The 27,794-nt window shown below is 40.9% G+C and overlaps 1 protein-coding gene across 2 annotated transcripts in view; it reads left to right on the forward strand.

Annotated features, from left to right (window-relative positions):
• The window catches only part of fgd1 (FYVE, RhoGEF and PH domain containing 1), a 46,483-nt gene extending 18,968 nt beyond the window's left edge, over positions 1–27,515 (forward strand). For both annotated transcript variants that reach the window (XM_067593426.1, XM_067593427.1), the window contains exons 2-18: positions 8,463–8,780; positions 8,867–9,068; positions 9,162–9,936; positions 10,567–10,656; positions 10,935–11,083; positions 11,193–11,349; positions 11,445–11,583; positions 12,484–12,542; positions 13,741–13,887; positions 13,977–14,069; positions 15,187–15,266; positions 15,370–15,400; positions 15,865–15,966; positions 16,701–16,829; positions 19,901–20,059; positions 20,376–20,522; positions 21,492–27,515. In XM_067593426.1, the coding sequence (XP_067449527.1) occupies positions 8,463–8,780; positions 8,867–9,068; positions 9,162–9,936; positions 10,567–10,656; positions 10,935–11,083; positions 11,193–11,349; positions 11,445–11,583; positions 12,484–12,542; positions 13,741–13,887; positions 13,977–14,069; positions 15,187–15,266; positions 15,370–15,400; positions 15,865–15,966; positions 16,701–16,829; positions 19,901–20,059; positions 20,376–20,522; positions 21,492–21,764 (3,050 nt within the window). In that variant the 3' untranslated portion in view covers positions 21,765–27,515. The remainder of the gene's footprint in view (positions 1–8,462; positions 8,781–8,866; positions 9,069–9,161; positions 9,937–10,566; positions 10,657–10,934; positions 11,084–11,192; positions 11,350–11,444; positions 11,584–12,483; positions 12,543–13,740; positions 13,888–13,976; positions 14,070–15,186; positions 15,267–15,369; positions 15,401–15,864; positions 15,967–16,700; positions 16,830–19,900; positions 20,060–20,375; positions 20,523–21,491) is intronic.
• The last annotated feature ends 279 nt before the right edge of the window (positions 27,516–27,794 follow it).

Raw genomic sequence — 27,794 nt, forward strand, 5'->3', positions numbered from 1 at the left:
ACTGTTTATGCAAGACTTTTGATGAAGGAAACATGTGTCACATTTGTTTGAATTGTGAGATACATCCAACACATCTAGTCTGATGTTATTTATATCCTCTGATGAAGCTGGAATAGTGACAGACGGAAGCTCCGCAATTTAAAACGAAGTAGTTATTTTGTGATATTTAGTTTATAATTCATGTTACTTGGTGTTTGCTGAATTCTTGTTGTTGTAGTTGTGAAGTGGAAGGAGCTATTTTGGAAGCACCCAGTTCAGGAATTAAAAATCCCATTGATTGGTCCCAAAGACAATGTTACTCACAGTTTGAGCACTTCTACGGCTTGGATCAGCATGAAAGATTGTGTTACAATATATCTGACTGTGATAAAAAGTTGAAGATACGAGACAAAAAAATTTGGGGCAGAAGTTAACTATGACTCCCAAGGTGCATTGCGGCAACAAACAGCCAATCACTGAGCCTGTGTGCCTCCAATGGGAGGCGAAAGCTAAACATTACGATGTTGAGAAAATTGATTTTACAATCTGCAGAGTGAGTCTGTTCAGTTTTATTTTCTGGGAAACAATGGCGCCGCGTTTTGTTTACCGACTGGCTTCTTCTCAACAGCAACAGCAGCCGAGGCTCGTGGGTATTGTAGTATTCTAAGCTGTCCACCAAAAGTTGAAATAATGTTAACTGGTGGTCAGAATAATATAAACCTGTAGGATAGTTACATCATCCAGGAGAGTCCTGAGTTTCAATGTTCAGTAACATTGAGGAGATTGTTTTTGAAATGTGAATACAGAGTTTTGTGGGTGTATGTGATGTGTGTAGCTTTGTATTTTGTATTTTGTATGGTGTGTTCTGTGTGTTTTTTGCTTTGTACTGTTTATTGTTGTGCTGTTGTATGTTTTGATTATGGGGGACTGCGGATGCAAATTAGCTTTGAGCTAACTCCGGTGCAGTGCATCTTTAATGTTTAAAAACTGCACACTGTCCCAATCAATAAATCAAATCAATTTTCTAGAAAGAGGAAAAACACCCCAGGAACCAGCAGCTGCTTCCACTTCACAACGGTCTCATCAGAATAACGGAGACGTCCACTACATCTCATAAATTATTAACAATTAGTCAACTAGTGATTGTTAATGTGGCTGAAATTGTTTAAAATTTGCATCCCTAATGGCGACCAGTTGACCTACCAACTGGTCAACTGACGACCTTCCCACCAATCAGCCAACTCACTTAATTACCTACCTGCTGAGATGCCTTTGTATGGATGTATGAATACTGTATATATTGAAGAAGTCTGTCTACCTTCCTATCTACTGACCATGTGACTGACAGCATCATCTACCAAACTACTGACCTATGAAATCTACCTAACAACCTACGATATCAACACCTGCTGACATTTACTGAGCGTCACATTTTTGTGACAGAGAAACAGTTTGTCAAAACTCCAGCAGATCCATTAAAACATAAGCAAAACTCTCAGATCCATTGTTCCAAACAGGAAGATTTGTATTTTGGATTATTGGAGTGATTCTGGGTAATGTAGTGTTAACAACAGTGAAGCTGCACAAACTGAAGAATGAAGAATAAAAATCTGTGACTGCCGGCGTAAACTGTCAGTCTGATGGCCGACACTGTTATTAATAGACTCTTATAAATAGACCAAATGCACACACACCATCTGCTTTACATCAGCCTGTTGATGTTTTCCCATGACCTCTCCCATCATGTTCACATCTGTGCACAACACACACACACACACACACACACACACACACACACACACACACACACACACAGTATATAATATAGAACGGAAGCCTCCTCAGAGCTCCACATCCTGTTTATTCTGTTTGTTTAATTAGTTATTATTCTGATATTATTAGTGTTTTTAAAAAGTAAACCTGCTTATTATGTTTTATTTAAAGTCCAATAGAAGTCACGTTTAATCATCCCTTTTGAGGTCAAAAATAACATCAACATGTTTTTTTTTAAATATATTGTTATTAGTTTTGAATTATTAAAATGAAGAAAAAAGGTCTTGAAATATCAGAAATGCTTCTTTTTGTCACAGCTTGCTGGAGGTGTCTATGTTTAATTGACAGCAGCTGGAAGGGGTGTGTTGGTGTCTGTGTTTGATTGACAGCAGCTGGAAGGGGTGTGTTGGTGTCTGTGTTTGATTGACAGCAGCTGGAAGGGGTGTGTGGGTGTTTGTGTTTGATTGACAGCAGCTGGAAGGGGTGTGTTGGTGTCTGTGTTTGATTGACAGCAGCTGGAAGGGGTGTGTTGGTGTCTGTGTTTGATTGACAGCAGCTGGAAGGGGTGTGTTGGTGTCTGTGTTTGATTGACAGCAGCTGGAAGGGGTGTGTTGGTGTCTGTGTTTGATTGACAGCAGCTGGAAGGGGTGTGTGGGTGTCTGTGTTTGATTGACAATAGCTGGAAGGGTGTATCCGTGTCTGTGTTTGATTGGCAACAGCTGGAAGGGTGTGTTGGTGTCTGTGTTCTATTGTTGACAACAGCTGAAGGGTGTATCGGTGTCTGTGTTTGATTGACAACAGCTGGAAGGATGTGTGGGTGTCTGTGTTTGATTGACAACAGCTGGAAGGATGTGTGGGTGTCTGTGTTTGATTGACAATAGCTGGAAGGGTGTATCCGTGTCTGTGTTTGATTGGCAACAGCTGGAAGGGTGTGTTGGTGTCTCTGTTTGATTGACAACAGCTGGAAGGGCGTGTCGGTGTCTGTGTTTGATTGACAACAGCTGGAAGGATGTGTGGGTGTCTGTGTTCGATTGACAACAGCTGGAAGGGTGTGTTGGTGTCTCCGTTTGATTTACAACAGCTGGAAGGATGTGTGGGTGTCTGTGTTTGATTGACAACAGCTGGAAGGATGTGTGGGTGTCTGTGTTCGATTGACAACAGCTGGAAGGATGTGTGGGTGTCTGTGTTTGATCGACAATAGCTGGAAGGGTGTATCCGTGTCTGTGTTTGATTGGCAACAGCTGGAAGGGCGTGTTGGTGTCTGTGTTTGATTGACAACAGCTGGAAGGGCGTGTCGGTGTCGGTGTTTGACTGACAGCAGCTGAAGGGGCGTGTTGGTGTCTGTGTTTGATTGACAGCAGCTGGAAGGGGTGTGTGGGTGTCTGTGTTTGATTGACAATAGCTGGAAGGGTGTATCCGTGTCTGTGTTTGATTGGCAACAGCTGGAAGGGTGTGTTGGTGTCTGTGTTCTATTGTTGACAACAGCTGAAGGGTGTATCGGTGTCTGTGTTTGATTGACAACAGCTGGAAGGATGTGTGGGTGTCTGTGTTTGATTGACAACAGCTGGAAGGATGTGTGGGTGTCTGTGTTTGATTGACAATAGCTGGAAGGGTGTATCCGTGTCTGTGTTTGATTGGCAACAGCTGGAAGGGTGTGTTGGTGTCTCTGTTTGATTGACAACAGCTGGAAGGGCGTGTCGGTGTCTGTGTTTGATTGACAACAGCTGGAAGGATGTGTGGGTGTCTGTGTTCGATTGACAACAGCTGGAAGGGTGTGTTGGTGTCTGCGTTTGATTTACAACAGCTGGAAGGATGTGTGGGTGTCTGTGTTTGATTGACAACAGCTGGAAGGATGTGTGGGTGTCTGTGTTCGATTGACAACAGCTGGAAGGATGTGTGGGTGTCTGTGTTTGATCGACAATAGCTGGAAGGGTGTATCCGTGTCTGTGTTTGATTGGCAACAGCTGGAAGGGCGTGTTGGTGTCTGTGTTTGATTGACAACAGCTGGAAGGGCGTGTCGGTGTCGGTGTTTGACTGACAGCAGCTGAAGGGGCGTGTTGGTGTCTGTGTTTGATTGGCAACAGCTGAAAGGGCGTGTCGGTGTCTGCATTTGACTGACAACAGCTGGAGTCTGTTTGATTAATCAACATAATGTAAAAATGAGGGCTGCCATCATGAAACCAAAAAATTTTAAAATATAAATTTCTCACCTTTTGATTTGTTTTTTTTTCTGAAGGAGAACACAGGAAGTGATAACACAGCAGATATGTTGCTGTAGGAGACAAAAACGTTGCATTTAGTTCCAGTTGGACTTTAAAATGATTTGACATTCTGTGCTGAAGCTGTTTTCCTGTTGAAGCAGTAAATATTCCCACTCTGAGGTCAACTCTCTCACATTTAAACATAAAATAACCCCCACATAGCTGCATCGACCAATCAGATTGACAGCTCTCTCTGAGGTCAGGGGTCAATGGGTTTGACAGGAGTCACAGAGTTACAGAGCAGAGATGTATTGATCAGTTTGTTTCTGATTCTGCTGCAGTGATTTAAAACATCTTTTACACAAAGCACCAAGATCCAACAGAAAGTTCTGGTCCTGACTGTTTAGTAAGGTACCATTGAAGTGTCAGTGCCACGAATAATCAGTAACTTTCACCACAAGCAGATGTTGTTGTTGTTGCTGCTGCAGATTTGATGATCCGTCAGCTTTCTAATCCTTCATGAATAATCAATCAGCCTGAGAGGAGAAAGAAACCGTCAGCAGGAAACAGAATATCAAACAGAGTCAGACAGGAAGCTGCAGCTGATAAAACTCCCAGAATCCCCAGAAATCATATTCATATAAGAAAAATCTACAAGCTATATATATTTATATGTGTGTGCAGCAATTTATATGCATATAAATGATTCTCGCAGCAGCAAATTATGATAAAACTGGTTATTATGTGGAGAGTAAACAAAAATTGTACTCGAATTACATTCTCCATCATTCATGTTGTGTCCTCCATCATGATTTGGAAAATGGTAAATCGTTGCATTTATAGAGCTTATTACAGTGTTTTCATCCATTCAATCACACACTGATGACAGCAGGCTACCATTCGAGGTGCTGGTCTGACCATCGGGAGACATTTGTGATTTAGACATGCAAACAGGAAGAGGTGGAGGTCAAACCGCCAACCCTGTGATTACTGGACAACCTGCTCTAACTACTGAGCCACAGACGCCCAAATAAATCAGCAAATGCATGGAGCATGTGTGTTATAACCGGCAGACAGCGGTAATAACTTTAATACCATATATACACACATCATGCTTCCAAATTATGATTAATCCTTCTCTCTGATGTAGAGTAAATATTAGAGTAAAAGTGTTCTGCTTTAAAGCTTTAATATATAACTATTCTGCATTAAATGTCTAAAGACAACTAGACCTATGTTATATATCTCGTTGAGTTGTCTACTGACAGTATCCCAAATGTTTCCAACAGTTTTGAAACCCAGAGAAATCTGTAATTTTAATGAAGGTAACGGTCCATTTCACTTGGTCGCCTGTCAATGGCGTCATACCTCCTCTACCAAAGACTTTACGCCATGTGACACTATTGGGCCCAAAAAGACTTTTTTCCCATAGACTTACATTGTGAAAGAGACGTCCGTAAATCAGCATCACAACCCCCGTGAAATGACTCGTCTCACTATCAGTATTTGATCCGTTTGGTCCGATCACATTTCGAAAGTCTAGAAGAGCCGCACGATTGAATTGTTTTATCCCCATTCAAGTTAGCCGGAGGGCTAAACCGGAAGTAGCCGGCTCGGCCAGCGAAAGTCACTAGTGCTCATGCTCTATGGGCCCAATGATCCCGGAAGATCCGGGTAATTTTATACCCGGGAGTCGGACTTTTTTGGCTTTGTGTGCCACTGAGCAACTTTCATAGGAATGAACGGGGCCCCACATCCGACGCTGTATCCAATTCTCTTTATACATCCATGGTATACACGCACAAGATCGGCATTGTGGTTGCCCGTCATAAATTGATTTTTATTCAGTTTTAAGCCACATTTTTATGATAAACTTTTTATATCTAAGTCATTTTTTAACTGTATCTTTTAGCCAGAAGAAGGATTTTAGTCATCGGACGTCTGGATCTCAAGTTATCAGAGAAACAAGCAGAGCAAACATTAGCAGCAGATCGGCTAACAGCCCCTACTGGACGTCCTCTTTCTGCTGAACAGCATCAGAGAAACATAGATTTTTTTTAAGTGAAACTGCTTTATTGAGTGTTTTTACCAGGTTTAATCCCCGTGTATGTTTGTTCTGGAGAGGACGAGACCTATGCGGATAATTCGGCTCCTGGTGAAAACATCTTGAACGATGAACACTGGAGTAATCCTAACCTGGAGAAGCTGGTTGTTTAACAATGAAGACAACAACTCCCATGATCCCTTGCTACTTCACAACATCATCACACTCCGTCTTTTGTTATTGTTTTGATTGAGAGACCCCTAGCGGCTGAAATTACATATTATGCGTTTAAAACTACTCCAACAAGTATAATTTACTCCTATAAGTACATGTAACAACAGGTACAGTACAAGTACTGTAGTACCACCTCTGATTGTGCGTACCATAATAAAAGTAGTGTAAATAAATAGAAAACCTCAACTTAAGACCATTTCCTGTATAGATGCTTGATATTTTCTGATGTCTTTTTAGGAGAATATTAAAGGGGATGTTCACAATTTTTAATTATGTCTTGACAGTCAGGTGTCCATATGAGCAGTGAAAGAGGTTTTCCTCACTGTAATCATTCCTCCTGTTCATACTGGATATTAAAGATCCTTCAAATGTGCTTTCAATGGAAGTGATGGAGGATAAAATCCACAGTGTGTCCACACAGTCATTTAAAAGTCTCTGTGAAGCTTCTATTCAGCTTCAGCAGTCTGAGTTAGTCATATCAAGTGGATATCTGACACATTTACAGTCTTTTTAGCATCAAATTCCCTCTTTGTGTTTCCTCGGACAGCGTTTCATTTGGGCTCTTGACTGTTGTTTTAAGACACACTTGAAAAATTGTTGAACCCGTCCTTTAACTGTAAATAGAAATATCTGCAGATGAAATGTTCTTTCAACCCTAAAACCACAGTGTTGTTAGGTCGTAAAAGTGTATTTATTTTCCAGCAGTGATGTGTAACAGTCGCAGGCAGATGATGTGGTCCTGCTGATCGGGGCGTCACACAGAAAACACTTAAATGCGTCGTTGTGGAGTTCATGAACGAACCACAGAGTCTGTCCTTTTAATTTGGGGAGCTTGTTGGACCTAATTGGTGTGTGTGTGCAGCCTAGTTGTACATATATGGTGAATCCCACTCAGTCATGTATTTTTGTGTTGATTGATGATAAAGAATCATGTTTCAGGCAATTAGTTAAAAAAGCTCATTTTGACTAACACAACAATCATTTTCAGCAGAAGTTTAGTGGAGTTCACCAAAATAAGAGTCCTGACTCTCACAGACAACACAGAGTGAAAGAAAAAGTCAATATTCTGCGTGTTACTGTGGCCCCGATGTTTCAGATTCATATTGAAACTGATGTTTTGAGTCCTTCTTATCAGCCAATCAGCTGTCAGGAAGCGCTATGATTCAGCCAATGAGCTGCAGGCATTAACCGACCACAAACAGCTCTCTCTGTCTGTCGGTCTGTCGGCCTCCCCTCCATGTGGATTTTATTTTTGTCCAGCTGCAGAGACGTCATATGGAAGCTATTAGTGTGTGTGTGTGTGTGTGTGTGTGTGTGTGTGTGTGTGTGTGTGTGTGTGTGTGTGTGTGTTTGTGTGTGTGTGTGTGTGTGGCGGCTGTTTTTACAATCAGCTGATTTCATCTTCAGACTGCTCACATCCCTCCGTCACTTCAGTTCTCAATGAAACTGTAAACTCATGCAAATATAAAAGTTATTACTTATTATGAAAACGTAAGTATAAACTTGATGAAAATGAAAAGAAACACAAATAAAAACACAGTAAAGAAGTAATGTGACAAAATGAATAAAAAAGAAAAAAAACAACTAAAACAAGAGAGAAAGTAAATTTCTGGGGTTGCAACTAACTAATTATTTTCATCATCAATTAATTGTCTTTCTGCTGATTATTTTCTCAGTCATTAAATTGTTGAGTCAATTAAATGCTTGTTTTGTTCAAATTTTTATTTATATACGACAAAGAAAAACAGCAAATCATCACATTTGAGAAGCTGGAAGTGAAACAATGTTTGGAAATTTTACTTAAAAAATGACAAAATTGTTGCCATGTTTTCAATCAATTAATCAATTAATCTGCAAATCATCACAGCTTAATAAATGACACAAAATACTTACTATTACTGTTGATAAAATAATCTCCCTCCCATTTAGTAGCTGTTCCTGGGCTTTCTATTCTATCACATGATATTCATCAATAGTTGGAGTTTTCCTATTAATGTCGGTATATTTTTATAATTTAGTGGTTAAAGCTTCATCTGACTCGTTGTCAGAACTCTTCCTGGTCAAATATGTTAAAATATGTGGGATTAGATTACGTTTGGGTTTATTGGTTTGAGTGTTTGTGTATTTTAACCAGCTGACTGTCTGAACTTCCTCTTTGAAAACTCTCGCGTTTTGTTCTTGAAAGTTAAAGGTCTTTTATTTATCCCCCCCCCCCCCCCGACCCCCCTCAGGTCCCTCCTCCTCCTCCAGTCCCAGCTTGCTGACGAAGAGTCTCTCTCTGGAGCCTCCCTGCTCCCCCTGCGGCCACCAGGGGGCGCTGGACGCTGACGCCGACGCAGACGCTCCTCAGCAGCCGAGCTCCGACCCAGGGCCGACCTCCTCCTCATCGGGCCCTGCCTCCCTCGAGGGAGGGGCTCCGCTAACAGAGCGCCGCGGCTCCGCTAACGGGCTGCTGCTGGTTAACGACACGGGGCCGCCGGAGCTGCCGGCCGCCACGATAACACCACCGAGCAAGAGCAGACCGCCGCTGCCCGGACCGAAACCTCAGGGTAACGACGGGTTTAACGTTTATTTAAATCTAACACATTGTAAAGTCATGACATCACTAATTAACCTGTGACTCCGCCCTTCACAGTCCCACCGAAGCCCCCCCACCTCCAGCAGCAGGCGGGTGTGTCAAGGCCACGCCCCCGGGCTCCAGACAAGCCCCTCCCCCCTCCCCCGCCCTGTAGACCCCTTCCCGCAGACCCCCGAGGAGGTGGCCGGACTCCGCCTTCCCGTGCAGACGGCACCGCCTCCCCCACCTGCGTCCTGTCACTCATTGAGAAGTTTGAGCGGTGAGTTCTGATTGGTCGCAGTAGAAGTGATGTCACTGTTTAAGATGTTATCGTGTTTATTGACATTTTTGTGTGTTTTTCGTGTGCGAGCAGCGAGCAGATCATCGTGGTTCCTGACATCACCGGGGGGGCTCTGTGTCCCCGCCTCCCCGACCCCTCCTCCTCCTCCCTCTCCTCCTCCCGACCTTCATCACCACCATCATTATCATCGCCCGCCCCTCCCCCGCCTGGCGAGGAGCCGCTCTCTGAGCTCAAAGGTCATGATGACATCACAGCGAGGGGTGAGGGGGAGGGAGAGGAAGCAGAGGGCGACCTACATGATGATGATGACGACGATGATGATGATGAAGAGCTGGCAGCGGCGTGCCGCGATGACGTCCATCAGAAACGTCTCTCCATGGAGTCTGGCTACAGCGCCTCAGAGAAACATCTGGAGGACGAGGTGGTTGCCGTGGAGATGAGGGAGCAACAACCGCTGCCGCCGCCGCTTTTGCACGACCAATCAGAGCTCCCCTCTGAGCGTTTGTCCCTCCCCTCCTCGCAGACGGATGGGAAACTGGCCAATCGGGACAGCGGGATCGACAGCATCAGCTCGCCGTCGCACAGCGAGGAGCTCTGCTTCGCCGGCGTGGACGACGGGGGTGTGGCTTACCCATGCAGCCCCGCCCTCCTGCCCCGCCTCTCCAGCTCGTCCTCATACGCCGGCGAGGGAGGGGAGGGAGAGGGAGAAGAGGGGGAGGCGCGTGGCGGAGCGAGAAGGAGGAGGGAATTCTCTGAAGACGGAGACAGCGACCTGGAGGAGGAGGAGGCGGAGCTAACTCTGGTGCTGCCGCCGCCCACCAAGACAGACAGACAGGACTCTGCTGAGGTGAGACAGGAAGAGACAGACGGGAGGTTAAAAACGATATTTACTGAATCCTTTATTATCTAAACAGGAACCTCTGAGATCATGATGTCCTTTAAACACGGACAGACATTCACACAAGTTAGACGTCAGATTCACATTAAGAAAATAAATTATTAAACTCAAATAAATTCTTTTAAAATATTCAAGTGAGAATTTAACTTAAAAGGTTTTTGCAGCTCGTTCCATCAGTGGAGAAATTTATTATGTGAAACCAGTTCAGCTCACATGAAGTCATAATATCCTGATCTGACATGAGAGCTTTACAGATAAATAACACACAGTTAGAACATCTTATACTGTTGAGTCTCTAATCTATAACACCGATCATATGTTTAACATGCAAAATATTGATCTGAAAAGTAACAAGTAGCTGTGAAATAAATGTAAAAAAATACTCAATTTCAGTACAAGTACCTCGAAATTGTAGATTTATCTCATGACTTCCTGCAGATATTTGACACATCTGTCTCTCTCTCTCTCTGTCTGTCTGTCTGTCTGTCTGTCTCTCTGTCTGTCTGTCTGTCTCTCTGTCTGTCTGTCTCTCTGTCTGTCTGTCTCTCTCTCTCTCTGTCTGTCTGTCTCTCCGTCCAGCTGTCTGTCCAGCAGAGGGTCTTCAACATCGCCAATGAGCTGCTGCACACAGAGATCGCCTACGTCTCTAAGCTCCACCTCCTGGACCAGGTGAGTCCACCTTCTGCTGCTTCCTCCTCTTCTTCCTCTTCTTCCTCTTCTTCAATTCATCTCAAAGTCTGAGCCATTCAAGGTCCACTTACTAGCATTTTCTGGAGTCTTCATCTTCTTCAATCATGACTGAACCAGTGTCCTTGTCCCGTTTGTGTTTGTTCTCTGACTTTCACATTACTGACTCCGTCTCTGTTGCCATGGGAACGCAGCTGTGAAGTGTTTCAGCTGCTAAAGTCAACCCGAATTAAATCTCCTCCTCTCTGCTCCTCCCGCAGGTTTTCTGTGCCAGACTCCTGGAGGAGGCCCGCTCTCGCTCCTCCTTCCCCTGTGACGTCGTTCAGGGAATCTTCTCCAACATTTACTCCATCTATTGTTTCCATCAGCAGTTTCTGCTGCCAGCGCTGCAGAAACGGATGGAGGAATGGTAAGGAACCTTCTCCTCTTCTTCTCCTCCTCCTCCTCCTCTGCTCCTCGGCTCCTTCGTGTGTGTGTGAGCGATACATTTCAAGATGTGTTCCTCTTCCTGTGTGCAGGGACTCAAACCCGCGGATCGGCGACATCCTGCAGAAGCTGGCTCCTTTCCTGAAGATGTACGGCGAGTACGTGAAGAACTTTGACCGAGCCATGGAGCTGCTGAACATCTGGATGGAGAGATCGGCTCAGTTCAAGAGCATCATCCAGGAGATCCAGGTCCAGATCTGTGATGCTGCTGCTGCTGCTGCTGTTTAGAGTTTTGCTTGTTTGTATGCGTTAATATTAAAAACTGTGTTGTTGTTGTCCTTCAGAGGGAGGAGCGCTGTGGTAACCTGACTCTGCAGCATCACATGTTGGAGCCGGTTCAGAGGATTCCTCGCTACGAGCTGCTGCTCAAAGATTATCTACACCGACTGCCAGAGGACGCCCCCGACTACAGGGACGCCCAGAGTACGAAAACAAACACACACACATGTTAAGTTTAAATAATGAACTGCGAACCAAAATAGAAGATCCCTTCATAATCCACTTACAATGGAAGTGATGGAGGACAAAATCCACAGTCCTCCTTCTGTGTAAAATGTATTTAAAAGTTTATCTGAAGCTAATATGAAGCTTCAGCGTCCAAATGAGTCAAATCAAGTAGATATCTTTCAACGTTACAGTCTTTTTAGTGCTAAAGTTCCTCTTTTTGTTACTATACTTCCACCTACAGGGAAACACTGTCCGAGGAAACACAAAAAGACTGTAAATGTGTCAGATATCCACTTGATATGACTAACTCAGACTGATGAAGCTGAATAGAAGCTTCACACAGACTTTTAAATGACTGTGTGGACACACTGTGGATTTTATCCTCCATCACTTCCATTGAAAGCACATTTGAAGGATCGTTTAATATCCAGTATGAACAGGAGGAATGATTACAGCGAGGAAAACCTCTTTCACTGCTCATATGGACACCTGACTGCTGGTTTAACACACACTTGAAAAACTGTGAATGTATCCTTTAAGCGTTGGAGGGTTTTTAAATAGTCTGATAATTATTATGTGAAAATGAACCACAAGAAAATCATGGAAAAAATTGCATATAATGATGCAACAGGTGCAGCAGTCAGTCACAACATGAACTCATTTATTAATTTATGAGATCACAGCAGAAAAAGCAGCAACAAGCTCTTAGTTTCTCTTCTAACTTTCTTCCATTGATGTTGTGGTTAGTTTAGTTTGCGGCTGACTTCACCACCTCCTGCACACACACACGTAGAGTTCATTTCTGCATAACAACATGCATAACAAAACACTCATGCAGGAAACATGTGTAAGCATCAGCTCTGTCTGTCTCTGCAGAGTCTTTGGAGCTCATCGCCACGGCAGCAGAACACTCCAACGCTGCCATCAGGAAGATGGTAAGAGTTTCACACAGTCAACACCCAGAGCTGTCAGCCATAATCCCCCATGGTCTTCCACAGCATAAACCACATCAAACACAGCACACACACACACACACACACACACACACACACACACACAGTCAGTCAGTAAATGTGACTCAGACCAGATCAAACGCTGTCAGTTTGTCATTAACCTTGACTTCATCTTTAATTAAAGTGCACTGATTACAGTCATTAAATGTCTGAAGTTGCTTTACATCCAGTGTGTGTGTGTGTGTGTGTGTGTGTGTGTGTGTGTGTGTGTGTGTGTGTGTGTGTGTGTGTGTGAGAGTTTGCGTGTTTCACATATACTGTGGAAACACTGCCTCAGGTTCATCTCAGCTGTCAGTATCATAAAAATCATCCTCAGGACTGAACAATGAATATAACCGCAGATTATTTTCAGGGATTCTATATTTAGATGATTTTCTTGCTTCATAAATGTGTTTTTCATTCATTCTAATTAATATCTACCATAATCAAACACACTTTTTCCTCCAATCTGTCGGCCCTTCGAAGAGGATATCTTGTATTTTTGGATCAAACCTCCACAGTTCAGCGTCTGGGGAACTGAACCCCAGACCTCTCCTGTGGGATTAGAGGCCCTGGTTTTATCCCAGTAGCCGCATCTGTGGTTCCAGTGAACATGGCTCATCTTGTTTGAATTAAGAAGCCATCGAGGGATCAGCCAACCAGGAAATCTTACTAGTTGGTCAGAGTTAGTATAACTCCCAGGTGTTCTACCCTCCAGTGTGACAGATCCATGGATGGATGCATTTAATGACTGAAGAAAGTATTAAAACATCAGTGCAAGTGTCTCACAGTCTTTACAGAGATGATGACGTGAGAAGCAGAAATTTGGCCTCCGGATATGTTTTCAGCTCTGAGTGAGTCTGTTTACCGCTGCTGTCATCTCTAATTAACTCTCACTGATTAAAGGAAAGCTGCTGCTCAAGTGCATCAGTTCACAGCTTTTACTCGCTCAATAGGTTTTTGGAGATTTAAAGGAATCCTGGGATATTATGACGACGAAGAGTCAGCGACATCATACTGGTGTTGGACAGAAAAAAACACAGATTTATGATTTTGAAAATACTAAAAAACATAAATGGAAAGTATTTCCTCCCTGAAACAATAAATGAATTATTCATGACTGTCTGGTTATTTCTCTCAGGAGCGAATGAGGAAGCTGTTGAAGGTGTACGAGTTGTTGGGAGGAGAAGAAGACATCGTTAACCCGACTAACGAGCTCATTAAAGAAGGACACATCCTCAAACTGTCAAATAAGAACGGGACCACGCAGGACAGATACCTCATCCTGGTACTCTGATTTATTCTGTTCTTTACTGAACCGTATCGTCTTCTACGGGGTTACTAAAAACTGACGTCTGTCTCTCTGTCTGTCTGCAGTTTAACGACAGGTTGCTGTACTGCGTCCCGAAGCTGCGTCTGATTGGTCAGAAATATGGAGTCCGTGCTCGCATCGACGTGGACGGCATGGAGGTGAGATATTGTGGGTGTATGTGATGTGCTGTGTGTAGCTTTGTATTTGGTATTTTGTATGGTGTGTTTGTTTCTTTCTTGTTTTTTTTTGTTTTTTTTTCTTTTTACTGTTTGTTGTTGTGCTGTTGTTTATTGTCGGGGACTACAGATGCAAATTAGCTTCAAGCTAACTCTGGTGCAGTGCATCTTTAATGTTTCAAACAGCACACTGTCCCATTCGATAAATAAATAAATCAAATCATCAAGCTTTTCTCAACACGGGTGATTACATTTCAACACATCTGTCCACCTGTGTGGGTTACAGGTATTTAAACTGGTGTGATCAAATCTGAATATATAATGAGCCCAAAGTCCACAGTGGCAGCGCTGAGCTACGTTAAACTGTCCAAACTGAAGCCTTCGCATCAACTTTTAAATGCGTTTTTGCACTAAAGTTGGATTTTGGCCTCCATCACCTACATTGAAAGCACATTTGAAGGATCTTTTAATATCCAGTATGAACAGGAGGAATGATTACAGCGAGGAAAACCTCTTTCACTGTTCATATGGACACCTGACTGCTGGTTTAAGATACGCTTGAAAAATTGTGAACCTGCCCTTTAAAGACATAAAAATACACTGCTTTGAATGATATTTATATCTACTATGTTTTCCTACAAAAAAGGTTCAGGTTACCTACATCCAGAATCTCTGAATATGTAAATATTGTTGATGTTTCCTACTTCACTGTAAAGTCAAATCAGTGTTTGTGCTGTTTGGAGGCTTCAAGTTTCCACATCACACTTGTGTAAGTTGCATACTGGACCATGATTGGCTCCAGACGTGTTGTGATGTCATAAATCCTGCAGATACGTCCAGAGATTTAGCTCAGAGAAACTTTCCCCCTTTCAAACTCTGCACAAAGAAGAGAAAAACATCACAACGCCAGGAAGAACATCAACAAACATTTATACTGGAAGGACTTTAACTTCACCTTCAGACAAACTAACAGCAACAAACAGAGCAAAGTTATTCTGTCTGTCTCGGTGTGACCATGAAAGCTGACTGGACTGACTTTTACAGTAGACATTATTTTGATTAATAATTAGGGAATTTCTCTGTTCTACCTGTTCACCAGCTGAAGGAGACCAGCAGTGTTGCAGTTCCTCGGACGTTCCTGGTGTCGGGAAAACAGCGATCCCTGGAGCTGCAGGCCAGGTACACAAACATAGAGACAAACACAGAGACAAGCAGAGACACTCAGAGACAATTAGACATGTTGTCTTTTGACTGATTGTTTGGTTTGATTGTGTCTCTGTAGGACAGAGGAGGAGAAGAAAGACTGGATCCAGGTAAACACACAGCAGAGTCTGTTTCTGCTCACGTCTCCCTGCAGAGACGATCAGATTGTCCTTTTCTTCTTGTGCGTGTTTCCATCCAACCGTTTTTATTCACATTTTCAATGTTCACATTTAAAATACTGAGTGGAAAAGACAAAAACATCATTAAAAAGTCTTTGTTGTTGTGTGATGTGTAAAGGTTGGTATGTGGATAAAAAGCAAATGTAAACAGACTGAGTGAATAAAATGATGACGTACATGTGAATCATGTGACTTAAATGTTTCTGAAGGGCTGAAAACATCAGATCTGTGCGAAATGAATACATGAAACAAACATTAATGTCATATTTCCATCACATTTTCCATCGTTTGAGCTTTGACTGCCACTCTTTTAATGACATCATCTTGTTGTGTCCTCTTCTTCTGCAGTGCTTTAATGACATGGTGTGTGTGTGTGTGTGTGTGTGTGTTCTCAGGCCATCCAGGCGACCATCCAGAGACATGAGCAGACAGTGGAGAGCTTCAGACATCTGACCTGTTCGCTCCGAGACGATGAGTCCACACCGCCTCACTCCCCGGTAACACAAATAACTGTTAACAGATCTGTTACAGCGTGTCAGTCTGTCCCAGTGGATGAATGCAGAAATAAACAACTGTATAGAGCTACAACTAATGATCATTTTCATTATTGATTAATCTGTTGATTATTTTTGATTAGTTGTTTGGTCCATAAAATGTTTCCCAAAAGCCCAAGATGACATCAAATGTCTTGTTTACTCCACAATCCAAAGATATTCAATTTACTGTCATAAAGGACTAAAGAAACCAGAAAATATTCACATTTGAGAAACTGGAAACAGAGAATTTGGACATTTATGTTTTTTAAAAATGACCCAAAATGATTAATTGATTATCAAAATAGTTGGCGATTAATTCAGTAGTTGGCAACTAATTGATTAATCAACTAATTGTTGCAGCTCTACAACTGTAGAAAAGCATTGTCTCTACAAAGAGAGATAAAAGTGACATCTGTAAAACTGTTGACAGGTCAAACAGGGTCAATTATAAGTCTCTGTATTATAAATTTTGAAGAAAATAAAATATTTGGCATCTTACATCGAGGGAGCAAGTTATATTGAAATGACTGAGGCGGCCATATTACTAAACCATATCCAGCTCTAAACTAGTGTATAAGATACCAAACCAAACAAAAATACAGCCCAACCTTCTTCAGGAGGATGACCTGTTCAAACTGAACAGTCATTGTTACACTAATGTTTTTAAAGAGATTTCATCTCTCTCTCTCTCTCAGAGCTGTGTGGAGTTGGGGAAACGAGCTCCGACTCCGATCAGAGAGAAGGAAGTCACTCTATGTATGAAATGTCAGGAGCCGTTCAACTCCATCACCAAGAGGCGACACCACTGTAAAGCCTGTGGACACGTACGTTCATCACAACATTACTACAGACATATATAACATCTGTAACAACTACAGACATATATAACATCTGTAACAACTACAGACATATATAACATCTGTAACAACTACAGACATTTATAACATCTGTAACAACTACAGACATATATAACATCTGTAATAACTACAGACATTTATAACATCTGTAACAACTACAGACATTCATAACATCTGTAACAACTACAGACATATAAGCCTATAACATCTGTAACAACTACAGACATTTATAACATCTGTAACAACTACAGACATATATAACATCTGTAACAACTACAGACATATAAGCCTATAACATCTGTAACAACTACAGACATATATAACATCTGTAACAACTACAGACATATATAACATCTATAACAACTACAGACATATATAACATCTGTAACAACTACAGACATTTATAATATAACATCTGTAACAACTACAGCCATATAAGCCTATAACATCTGTAACAACTACAGACATATATAGGATCTGTAACAACTACAGACATTTATAACATCTGTAACAACTACAGACATATATAACATCTGCAACAACTACAGACATTTATAACATCTGTAACAACTACAGACATATATAACATCTGTAACAACTACAGACATATATAACATCTGTAACAACTACAGACATATAAGCCTATAACATCTGTAACAACTACAGACATATATAACATCTGTAACAACTACAGACGTTTATAACATCTGTAACAACTACAGACATATATAACATCTGTAACAACTACAGACATATATAACATCTATAACAACTACAGACATGTATAACATCTGTAACAACTACAGACATTTATAATATAACATCTGTAACAACTACAGACATTTATAACATCTGTAACAACTACAGACATTTATAACATCTGTAACAACTACAGACATATATAACATCTGTAACAACTACAGACATATGTAACATCTGTAACAACTACAGACATATAAGCCTATAACATCTGTAACAACTACAGACATATATAACATCTGTAACAACTACAGACATTTATAACATCTGTAACAACTACAGACATTTATAACATCTGTAACAACTACAGACATTTATAACATCTGTAACAACTACAGACATATATAACATCTGTAACAACTACAGACATTTATAACATCTGTAACAACTACAGACATTTATAACATCTGTAACAACTACAGACATTTATAACATCTGTAACAACTACAGACATATATAACATCTGTAACAACTACAGACATATAAGCCTATAATATCTGTAACAACTACAGACATTTATAACATCTGTAACAACTACAGACATATATAACATCTGTAACAACTACAGACATATATAACATCTGTAACAACTACAGACATATGTAACATCTGTAACAACTACAGACATATAAGCCTATAATATCTGTAACAACTACAGACATTTATAACATCTGTAACAACTACAGACATATATAACATCTGTAACAACTACAGACGTTTATAACATCTGTAACAACTACAGACATATATAACATCTGTAACAACTAAAGACATATATAACATCTGTAACAACTACAGACACATATAACATCTGTAACAACTACAGACACATATAACATCTGTAACAACTACAGACATTTATAACATCTGTAACAACTACAGACATATAACATCTGTAACAACTACAGACATATATAACATCTGTAACAACTACAGACATATATAACATCTGTAACAACTACAGACGTTTATAACATCTGTAACAACTACAGACATATATAACATCTGTAACAACTACAGACATATATAACATCTATAACAACTACAGACATGTATAACATCTGTAACAACTACAGACATTTATAATATAACATCTGTAACAACTACAGACATTTATAACATCTGTAACAACTACAGACATTTATAACATCTGTAACAACTACAGACATATATAACATCTGTAACAACTACAGACATATGTAACATCTGTAACAACTACAGACATATAAGCCTATAACATCTGTAACAACTACAGACATATATAACATCTGTAACAACTACAGACATATATAACATCTGTAACAACTACAGACATTTATAACATCTGTAACAACTACAGACATTTATAACATCTGTAACAACTACAGACATATATAACATCTGTAACAACTACAGACATTTATAACATCTGTAACAACTACAGACATTTATAACATCTGTAACAACTACAGACATATATAACATCTGTAACAACTACAGACATATAAGCCTATAATATCTGTAACAACTACAGACATTTATAACATCTGTAACAACTACAGACATATATAACATCTGTAACAACTACAGACATATATAACATCTGTAACAACTACAGACATATGTAACATCTGTAACAACTACAGACATATAAGCCTATAATATCTGTAACAACTACAGACATATATAACATCTGTAACAACTACAGACGTTTATAACATCTGTAACAACTACAGACGTTTATAACATCTGTAACAACTACAGACATATATAACATCTGTAACAACTAAAGACATATATAACATCTGTAACAACTACAGACACATATAACATCTGTAACAACTACAGACACATATAACATCTGTAACAACTACAGACATTTATAACATCTGTAACAACTACAGACATATAACATCTGTAACAACTACAGACATATATAACATCTGTAACAACTACAGACATTTATAACATCTGTAACAACTACAGACATTTATAACATCTGTAACAACTACAGACATATATAACATCTGTAACAACTACAGACATATATAACATCTGTAACAACTACAGACATTTATAACATCTACAACAACTACAGACATATATAACATCTGTAACAACTACAGACATATATAACATCTGTAACAACTACAGACATATATAACATCTGTAACAACTACAGACATTTATAACATCTGTAACAACTACAGACATTTATAACAACTACAGACATTTATAACATCTGTAACAACTACAGACGTTCTCAGGCTCACCGACCGTCTGTGTGTTTGTGACTCCAGGTGGTTTGTGGGAAATGTTCGGAGTTTCGTGCTCGTCTTTCATACGACAACAACCGAACCAACCGTGTTTGTGTCGACTGCTACGCCACGCTGGTGGGAGTGTTGCCCTCGCCCGCCACGCTGACCAGCAGCAGCCAGAGGAGGCGCTCCATCCTGGAGGTTAGTGTGACATCACAGTGATGTCACCATTTCTCTGCGTCTTGTTTACGGCTGTCTGTGTTTGTCTGCGGTTAAAGGAACCATTCACTCTCATATTGAGATTTGAGTTTTGTTGAGCCAAATGTTCGTTTTACATGAAAAGTTTCACAGCTTTAATCTCTGTAGGTTTTACTTTACATCTACAACAGAGCGTTAAATGTTGTATCATATCCTCATATCACCAAAATGTACCATTTTTTCTGATGAACATTTTCTCTCACTCATCTGTCTGGCAGAAAACTGACTCCCTCTCTTTCTCTCTCTCTTGTTGCCATAGAAACAGGCCTCGCTGGCAGCAGAGAACAGTGTGATTTGTAGTTTTCTTCACCACATGGAGAAAGGAGGGGGTCGGGGCTGGCAGAAGGCCTGGTTTGTTATCCCTGAAAACGAGCCGCTGGTGCTCTACATCTACGGAGCTCCACAGGTACGTTGTTAAAGGACGGGTTCACGGTTTTTTTAAAGTCTGTCTTTAAAACAACAGTCAGGAGCCCAAATGAACAGTGAAACATGTTTTTTTTTGCTGTAATCGTTCCTCCTGCTCATACTGACCATTAGAAGATCCCTTCATAATGCAATTGAAGTGATGGAGGACAAAATCCACAGTCCTCCTTCTGTGCAAAAATGTATTTAAAAGTTTATCTGAAGCTAATATGAAGCTTCAGCGTCCAAATGAGTCAAATCAAGTAGATATCTTTCAACGTTACAGTCTTTTTAGTGCCAAAGTTCCTCTTTTTGTTACTATACTTCCACCTGCAGCTCAACAGGGAAACACTGTCCGAGGAAACACAAAGAGGGAATTTGATGCTAAAAAGACTGTAAATGTGTCAGATATCCACTTGATATGACTAACTCAGACTGCTGAAGCCTCATATAAGCTTCACAGAGACTTATAAATGACTGTGTGGACACACTGTGGATTTTGGCCTCCATCACTTACACTGAGGGCACATTTGAAGGGGATCCTTTGTCTGAAGTGCTGCTAGCGCCCCCTGGAGGCTGCAGCGTTTACTACAGCCACAGTATGAACAAACAACGCTGCAGTTATAGAGAAACTCCTAAAAATAAGTGGTGTGTCAGTCCTAACTTTAGGCCTCCTAAGTTTATTTCACAAAGTATTTTAGTGCTAAAAGCAGTTCCTCAGTCTGAGAGAAGTTAGAGGAAGTCTAAAATGAACCTGAGTCACTGAGACCTGCTGACCAGCTGCAGGCAATGAGCCTCCTCGCATCAGGATTTTGGAAAAAATTAAACACTAATGAGCTTTTTGAAGTGTATTGTTATGACAGGTGAGTTAATAAGGATCCAATCAGTTTATTAAATATTAAAACAGAGGTGATGCTTTACACAACTCACTACTGTGACTCTTTGTTACATGGATTTATTATTTCTCCACCAGGATGTGAAGGCGCAGCGTAGCGTGCCTCTGATTGGCTTCGAGGTCTCTCTCCCTGAATCATGTGACCGCCTGGAGCGACGCCACGCCTTCAAGATCTCCCAGAGTCACCTGACCCTCTACTTCAGCGCAGACGGGGAGGAGCTACAGCGGCGGTGGATAGACGTCCTGTCGAGGGCCGGCCGAGGGGAGGAGCTTCAGATCCACCAACCGATTGCGGAGAGTCTGGAGGAGGAGGGGGAGGAGTTTGCTGCGGCGGAGGAGGAGAACACGTGATTTCATTGGACGTTGAAGGATGGCGATGATGAAGGGGCGGAGTCTTTGAATGATGATGAATCCTGTTGGAAACAAAACCTACAAAACCAGTTGTAGCTGATATTTAACACACACACACACACACACACACACACACACACACAAACACATACACACACACTCTGTGTATTTAAAGTTGCGTGGTCCGTCTGCATGATTCCTCCCCGCTGTCCACACAAGATGGCGTCTCTCTATCTCTCTCTCTCGCTCGCTCTCGCTCTGATTCACCTGCCAGGTGATGTGGGCGGAGCCTCTGGTTCAATCATCTTCTATAAATGTCTTCGTTGTAAATTCTTCCCAGAACACAAAACCGCAGGATTCTCCTCAGTTTGGTTTGTGGAATGGCTCGAGACACTACATTACCCATGAGCCTCAGCTGCTGCTGCTGCTGCTGCTGCTGCTGATATGAAGAAGAAAACTGACCCCAAAATCCAAAACGTGAATTCAAAATTGTGAATTTCGCAAAAGTTCTACAAAGATCAGCCCGCCAGCGGCTGCACGGCAACACAGTCTGAAGCTCTCTGGACAACAACGCACATTTAATCAACTCTAATAGTTCCAGTTACGGACTCGCTCGTGTCTCTCTTCAGTCCTCTTTACGTTTCTAGAAGACAGGAAGTCGTTTACCGATGAACTCACTTTTTAACAGCGTTGGTTATTGTGAGTTCATCTTGTTTTTAACGTGCGTTACCTGACAGCCTGAAGTGACAGTTTGGAGACACCGAGAAGGTTAAATAACAAAGTGGATTCTCGTTTAGCTCACAGTTCAAACTCTTTGACGTTGTGTCCAGTTGTCTGTTCATCTCCAGTAACTCTTCTTCTGATTCTCACAGTTTGACGTAGAATCTGCATCACTGCTCATTTATTGCAGATTATTGACAGTAAAACCCAGAAACACGTTTCACTTTTTCACAAAGTCTGATGAAAGAAACCGGATGTTGAATATAACGCAGCTCAGTCACATCCATATTGGACGATTCTGCGCCTCATGAATTTACATCCGGTGCAGGAAGGAGTCCAAAAAATAGACAGTGGATACGGGAGGTGTTGACATGTTTGTTGGCGTGTACCTGACTGCACAGTCAAACATTTTAGACCCCAAACATGTTCCAGACAAGTACGCAAACGCACAAGCTTCGAGCTACACAATATCGCTGTCTTCTCCGTGAGCGATCGAAAGGTCACATGACATCCTCTGTGTTTTTAAGCAGTACACAATCCTCCACAGACGCCATGTGTCTTTACTACTGTTGTCATAGAAACGCTCAGATTATTTTTCCTCGCCTGTATCACCTCCTTGAGGACTGAGATCGATCACCAGAGCATAAATGTGTGTTCAGACAGAACAACATTCTTGCGAATTTGTCAGTTTGTGTTTATTCGCCCCAAACAGCCAAAACACCGACTGTACAGTCAGTGTTTCCATGTTTGAGCTGTAACTCCAGTTCTTTTCCATCTTCTCTAAACGTTTATGAAGCAGATCCATGAAGCTGCGAGCGAGGCGGGAATTATTTGCTCAAGTTGAAACATTTTCAACTCACGCAGACACGTCTTCACCCCGGCGGATTCACATCAACTTTTCATTGATCGCGCTACTTCTACAAGTCTCTTCTCGTTCTGTCTGAACACACTGAAACACGTTGAGTTCTTTCACCGGGGTCACATGTTTGCGTACTTGCGTGTAGCATGTTCAGGGCCTTACTGTGCACACAGACCATCTGTGTGGAAACTTGCAGACTTGAGCATAATAATAATAATAATAATAATAATAATAAATTTACATCACACAGACCCTTGTAGTGATGTGGATGTGGAAAGTGTAACATTGGCTGTAAGGTGTGGAGATCCTGCTGGTGGACGAATGTCCTAACTTAAACCAAACTGTGGTCATCATAACAGATTTAGTAAAAAAAGGGAGAATTTTAAAATTTCAGGGTAATCCAAGCTTTTACAGAATCGTCCAACATGGATTTCCTCGCCTGGTTGATGGGTTGATATAATGTGGACTCTGGTTGGGGTTTTGTGTTCTTCTGTCCTCCATAACAAACAACATCCAACCATCTCAGTGTCAGCCACACTCGGATGGATTAACAAGCACATGAACATGTCGCAGATGGCAGCTCAGGAGTCGACCTACAACCTGACGCGATCGTAGCTGCTGCTGCTGCTGTCGCCCGATTCAAGAAGAGATTAAAGACGAGATTCTTTCCCTGTTTTTTTTTTTTTTTTTTTTTAAAAAAAAAAAGTTTTGTGATGCTGGTTTCCTGAACTGAAACAGCAGGAAGTCAATATAATCTGTCAGACTTGACGGTTGAAACTGTGAGATTTGTAAAACATGTAAAAAGAAAAAGATTGATCTGTCCTCTTCAAATGCACTTCAAAGACATTTTATTTTTAATCCCAAATTTTCACCAGAAGAAGAAAAAAAAATCACCAATGTTTTTCTTTTCCTTCCTGTTATCTCTTAAATCTTCCCCTCTGACCTCCAGTGAGCTCACAGCTGCTGTCTGACCTCCAAATCAGCCAATCAAATCACACGTCTGGAGGTAAACTACATTCCCCAGCAGCCTTTGCTCTGAGGTGCTAAACCTGAAGCCTCTCCGCCCCCTGCTGGTGGAGCGGGGAACTGCAGCCTTTCATAAGCATTGAGGCCGTTCATTACCGTCCTTTTTTTTAAAATCACATCTGTTTTCACTATAAATTAATCTGTCCACATCGTTTTGTGTCTGAAATGTCAAAGAGACACATTGAATTGAATGTTTCTTCAGTTTGACGACACAAATGGATTCAATTTATTTGAAGATAAGAAGCAGAGAGAAGCTGGAAGATTATTAATGGAAACATTTTTCATTTTGACTCATTTAATAACTTTTTTTTTTATTGACTTTCTTGTCATTTGTATTCAGTAAGTCCAATTTTTTCCCCTTTAAATGTCAAAATAATCTTGACCATCTCATAATTTTCAGTATCTCTGGCTTAATCTATTGACATCTGGTCTCATTTTAAGCAAAATTTTGAAAACTGTAAACCTCTATTGACTTAAAAAAGTCCAAAGTTTGATTTACCATGACTATTTTTAGGTGGGTAATTCGTCACATTTAATCTTTTTTAGTCATTGTATGGCAGTAATGGGCTTCCATATTAGCTGATTAATTAATTTACAAAAACTGTGATTATTGATCAATCACTGAAGTCATTTAAGTAAAAAAATTCCATAAAACTTTCTGCTTCCATCTTCTCAAATGTTTAGATTTGCTGGTTTTCTAGCTTCTATGAGAGTAAATTGAATATTTAATTTACTGTGAAACCAAATAATTTAGTAGTTCATTGAGAAAATAACTTACAGATTAATTGATACTGAAAATAATCGTTAGTTGCAGCTCTAATCACCTGTGAGATGATGGGCGGGTTGAGTTTTTTTGGATGTAAAAAGTTTATCTGCAAGTTTTTTAAAGAGGGAGACATGAAGAGTCTCTGAGAGGAAGCAGAGACCAGACTGGACTCTGAACCGTCACACTGAACGCTGAACCTCTCGGGGTCGTCGGGTGGACTCGGGTGATGTGTCTTTCCTGGATGTTGGAAGTGATTCCAGTGATTAGACGGAGCCGATCTGATCTGAATCCAAAAGAAAAAAAACTGAAGACTTTAGTTGTTTTTATCATCTTCACTTGCAGTGGTGCAGTATTTCTCTCTCTCTGTCTCTCTATAAACACCTTTTGGACAAAGTGTTTTGATAGTGAAAAAAAGCAAATATTATTAATATTATTATTGTTATTCTGATGATTCTATCTGATATGATGAACTGAAAAGACAGACTAATTGTTGGATATTTCTGTGTTTATGAATCTGGGTTGTGTTTGTGGTTTGCTTGATGCAAGTTGATGCAAGAAGAAAATACAGAGTAAAGTTTTGTAAATATAATTTATTCTCCTGTGACCCCCTGCGGTCATGTGACTATGTAAAGGTTAAAGGTTTACGCTCGCTGTTCCTCCACACTCTGCAGACCTCCAAACAGCCGGAGCAAACACATTCACAGTTTAACAGCTACTGTCAGGGGGGTTAAAGGAACAATCTTACATTTCTGACACATCTGTCTTCTCCAGAGTCACACATTTCAGATAATGTCAGTTTTATCTCTGTGAGTCCAGAACAGGACAGTTTAGCCTAGCTTAGCACAAAGATTAAAGGACAGTTAAAGGCCACAACACAAGCTAACACTTAGTGAGCAACCGTTTAATGTAGCTTGAACTAGCTAGCTAGCTGCCTACTCTGATGCAGTTTGTACACTAAACTAACAATTTAGGGGATATTTTTGGTTAGCTTATTAGTGGTAACTGTAGGCCAGCTTTGTTTCAATGCAATACTGTGTGAACTAACAGCTTGATAAGTTCTTCTAATAGTAAGCTAGCAATGTCTTTTCCCTGTTTGTTGGAGCTGGGCTAACATTTCCCCTCGCTTCTAGTCTGTGTGCTAGTCTGTGTGTTAAGCTAGGCTAGCAGTTTTCCCCCTGCTTCTAGTCTGTTTGCTAAGCTAGGCTAGCAGTTTGCCTCCGCTTCTAGTCTGTTTGCTAAGCTAGGCTAGCAGTTTGCCTCTGCTTCTAGTCTTTGTGCTAAGCTAGGCTAGCAGTTTCACCCTGCTTCTACTCTGTGTGCTAAGCTAGGCTAGCAGTTTCGCCTTGCTTTCAGTCTTTGTGCTAAGCTAGGCTAACAGTTTCCCCCTGCTTTCAGTCTTTCTGCTTAAGTTAGACTAAACACGTCCTGGACACAATCAACCAGAAAATGTTTTGAAAACTGGATTTCTCAAAAACGTTGAAGTATTTCTTATAACTTGTACCTCAGCTGCCTCACTGACTGCTGCAGTCTGTGCATGGCTCTGGTTTTCACAGTGTGTTTTTAGCATTTAAAGCAGACTCCGGTGGTGTGTTGCTCCTCTCTTCCCTCAGTGGGAATGGAAGGAAATGGCCAGTAACTCAGCCTTACAGTTCCATCATCATCAGTTGTTTTGATGTGGTGAAAAATGTTTTCTGCTTTCAACCTGAGTGATGTGTTGGGAATTTTTTTTTCTCTTATTTTGCTTCTTTTGCTTCTTTTGTATGAATTTTATTTTTCTTTCTGTTGCCAGAAGCTTCTATAGAGACCGGTACCGAGCAGCTCTGACCGGTGTGTGTATGATACAGGTGAACTGTGGTGTGTCGTTTCAGTCCAGTGTGCACTTTCTCTTCATGTGCCAAAGCACGTATTGGAAACTCAGTATTCAGTATTCAGAGCTAGTGAAGTTGTTGGCTAATATATCAGATCTGCATTATGTATTTAAGTATTTCTTGTTACTTTGGTATTGATACCACATGTCAGTTCATGTAGTGTGTTACAGTTTGAGCCGGTTATAACTAGAGTTGATCATAGTTTACCTAAATTGAACACAGCCATCATTAATATTATTATTTCCATCATCGTTTTTTCCTGCTTTGACAAGTTAAAATGTGTCTGTGACAGAAATGAAACGAAAGACTTCTTTCTGAACTTTTGCTGCAAGCTCAGACCTATAATATTTTTCCCCCAAAATTTTAATCTACGATCACACTCATTAATTTATTCATGTGGATCCCTGTCATCCACTACCGAGGTACTACTCTTCCTGGAGTCCACAAAAGTAAACATTACATCATCATGCAAAACAATAGTGTGATTAAATCCACGGCAAAAGGGAACAAATCAGCAACAAAAAAACTACTTATAATGACACTTTATCTAAATCTATTTGAGCTCAGAAATGGTAGTTTTACCACCAAAAACAACATATACAGTGACTTAGAATAAAAGGACAAGGAAATTCCTCCTTAATGATCAAATACTCACATTCTGTAGCAAAACATGATCTAATTTTCCTAATAAATTTTAAAAGTGTGTCATGTAAAAATTCCCAAAATTATGTTTAGATCTGATTTTTTTTCACTAAGACATATTTATGGTCATGTAGCCGTTTTTATTACTG

Source organism: Thunnus thynnus, chromosome 6, assembly GCF_963924715.1.
Source record: "Thunnus thynnus chromosome 6, fThuThy2.1, whole genome shotgun sequence".
Classification (NCBI taxonomy): domain Eukaryota; kingdom Metazoa; phylum Chordata; class Actinopteri; order Scombriformes; family Scombridae; genus Thunnus; species Thunnus thynnus.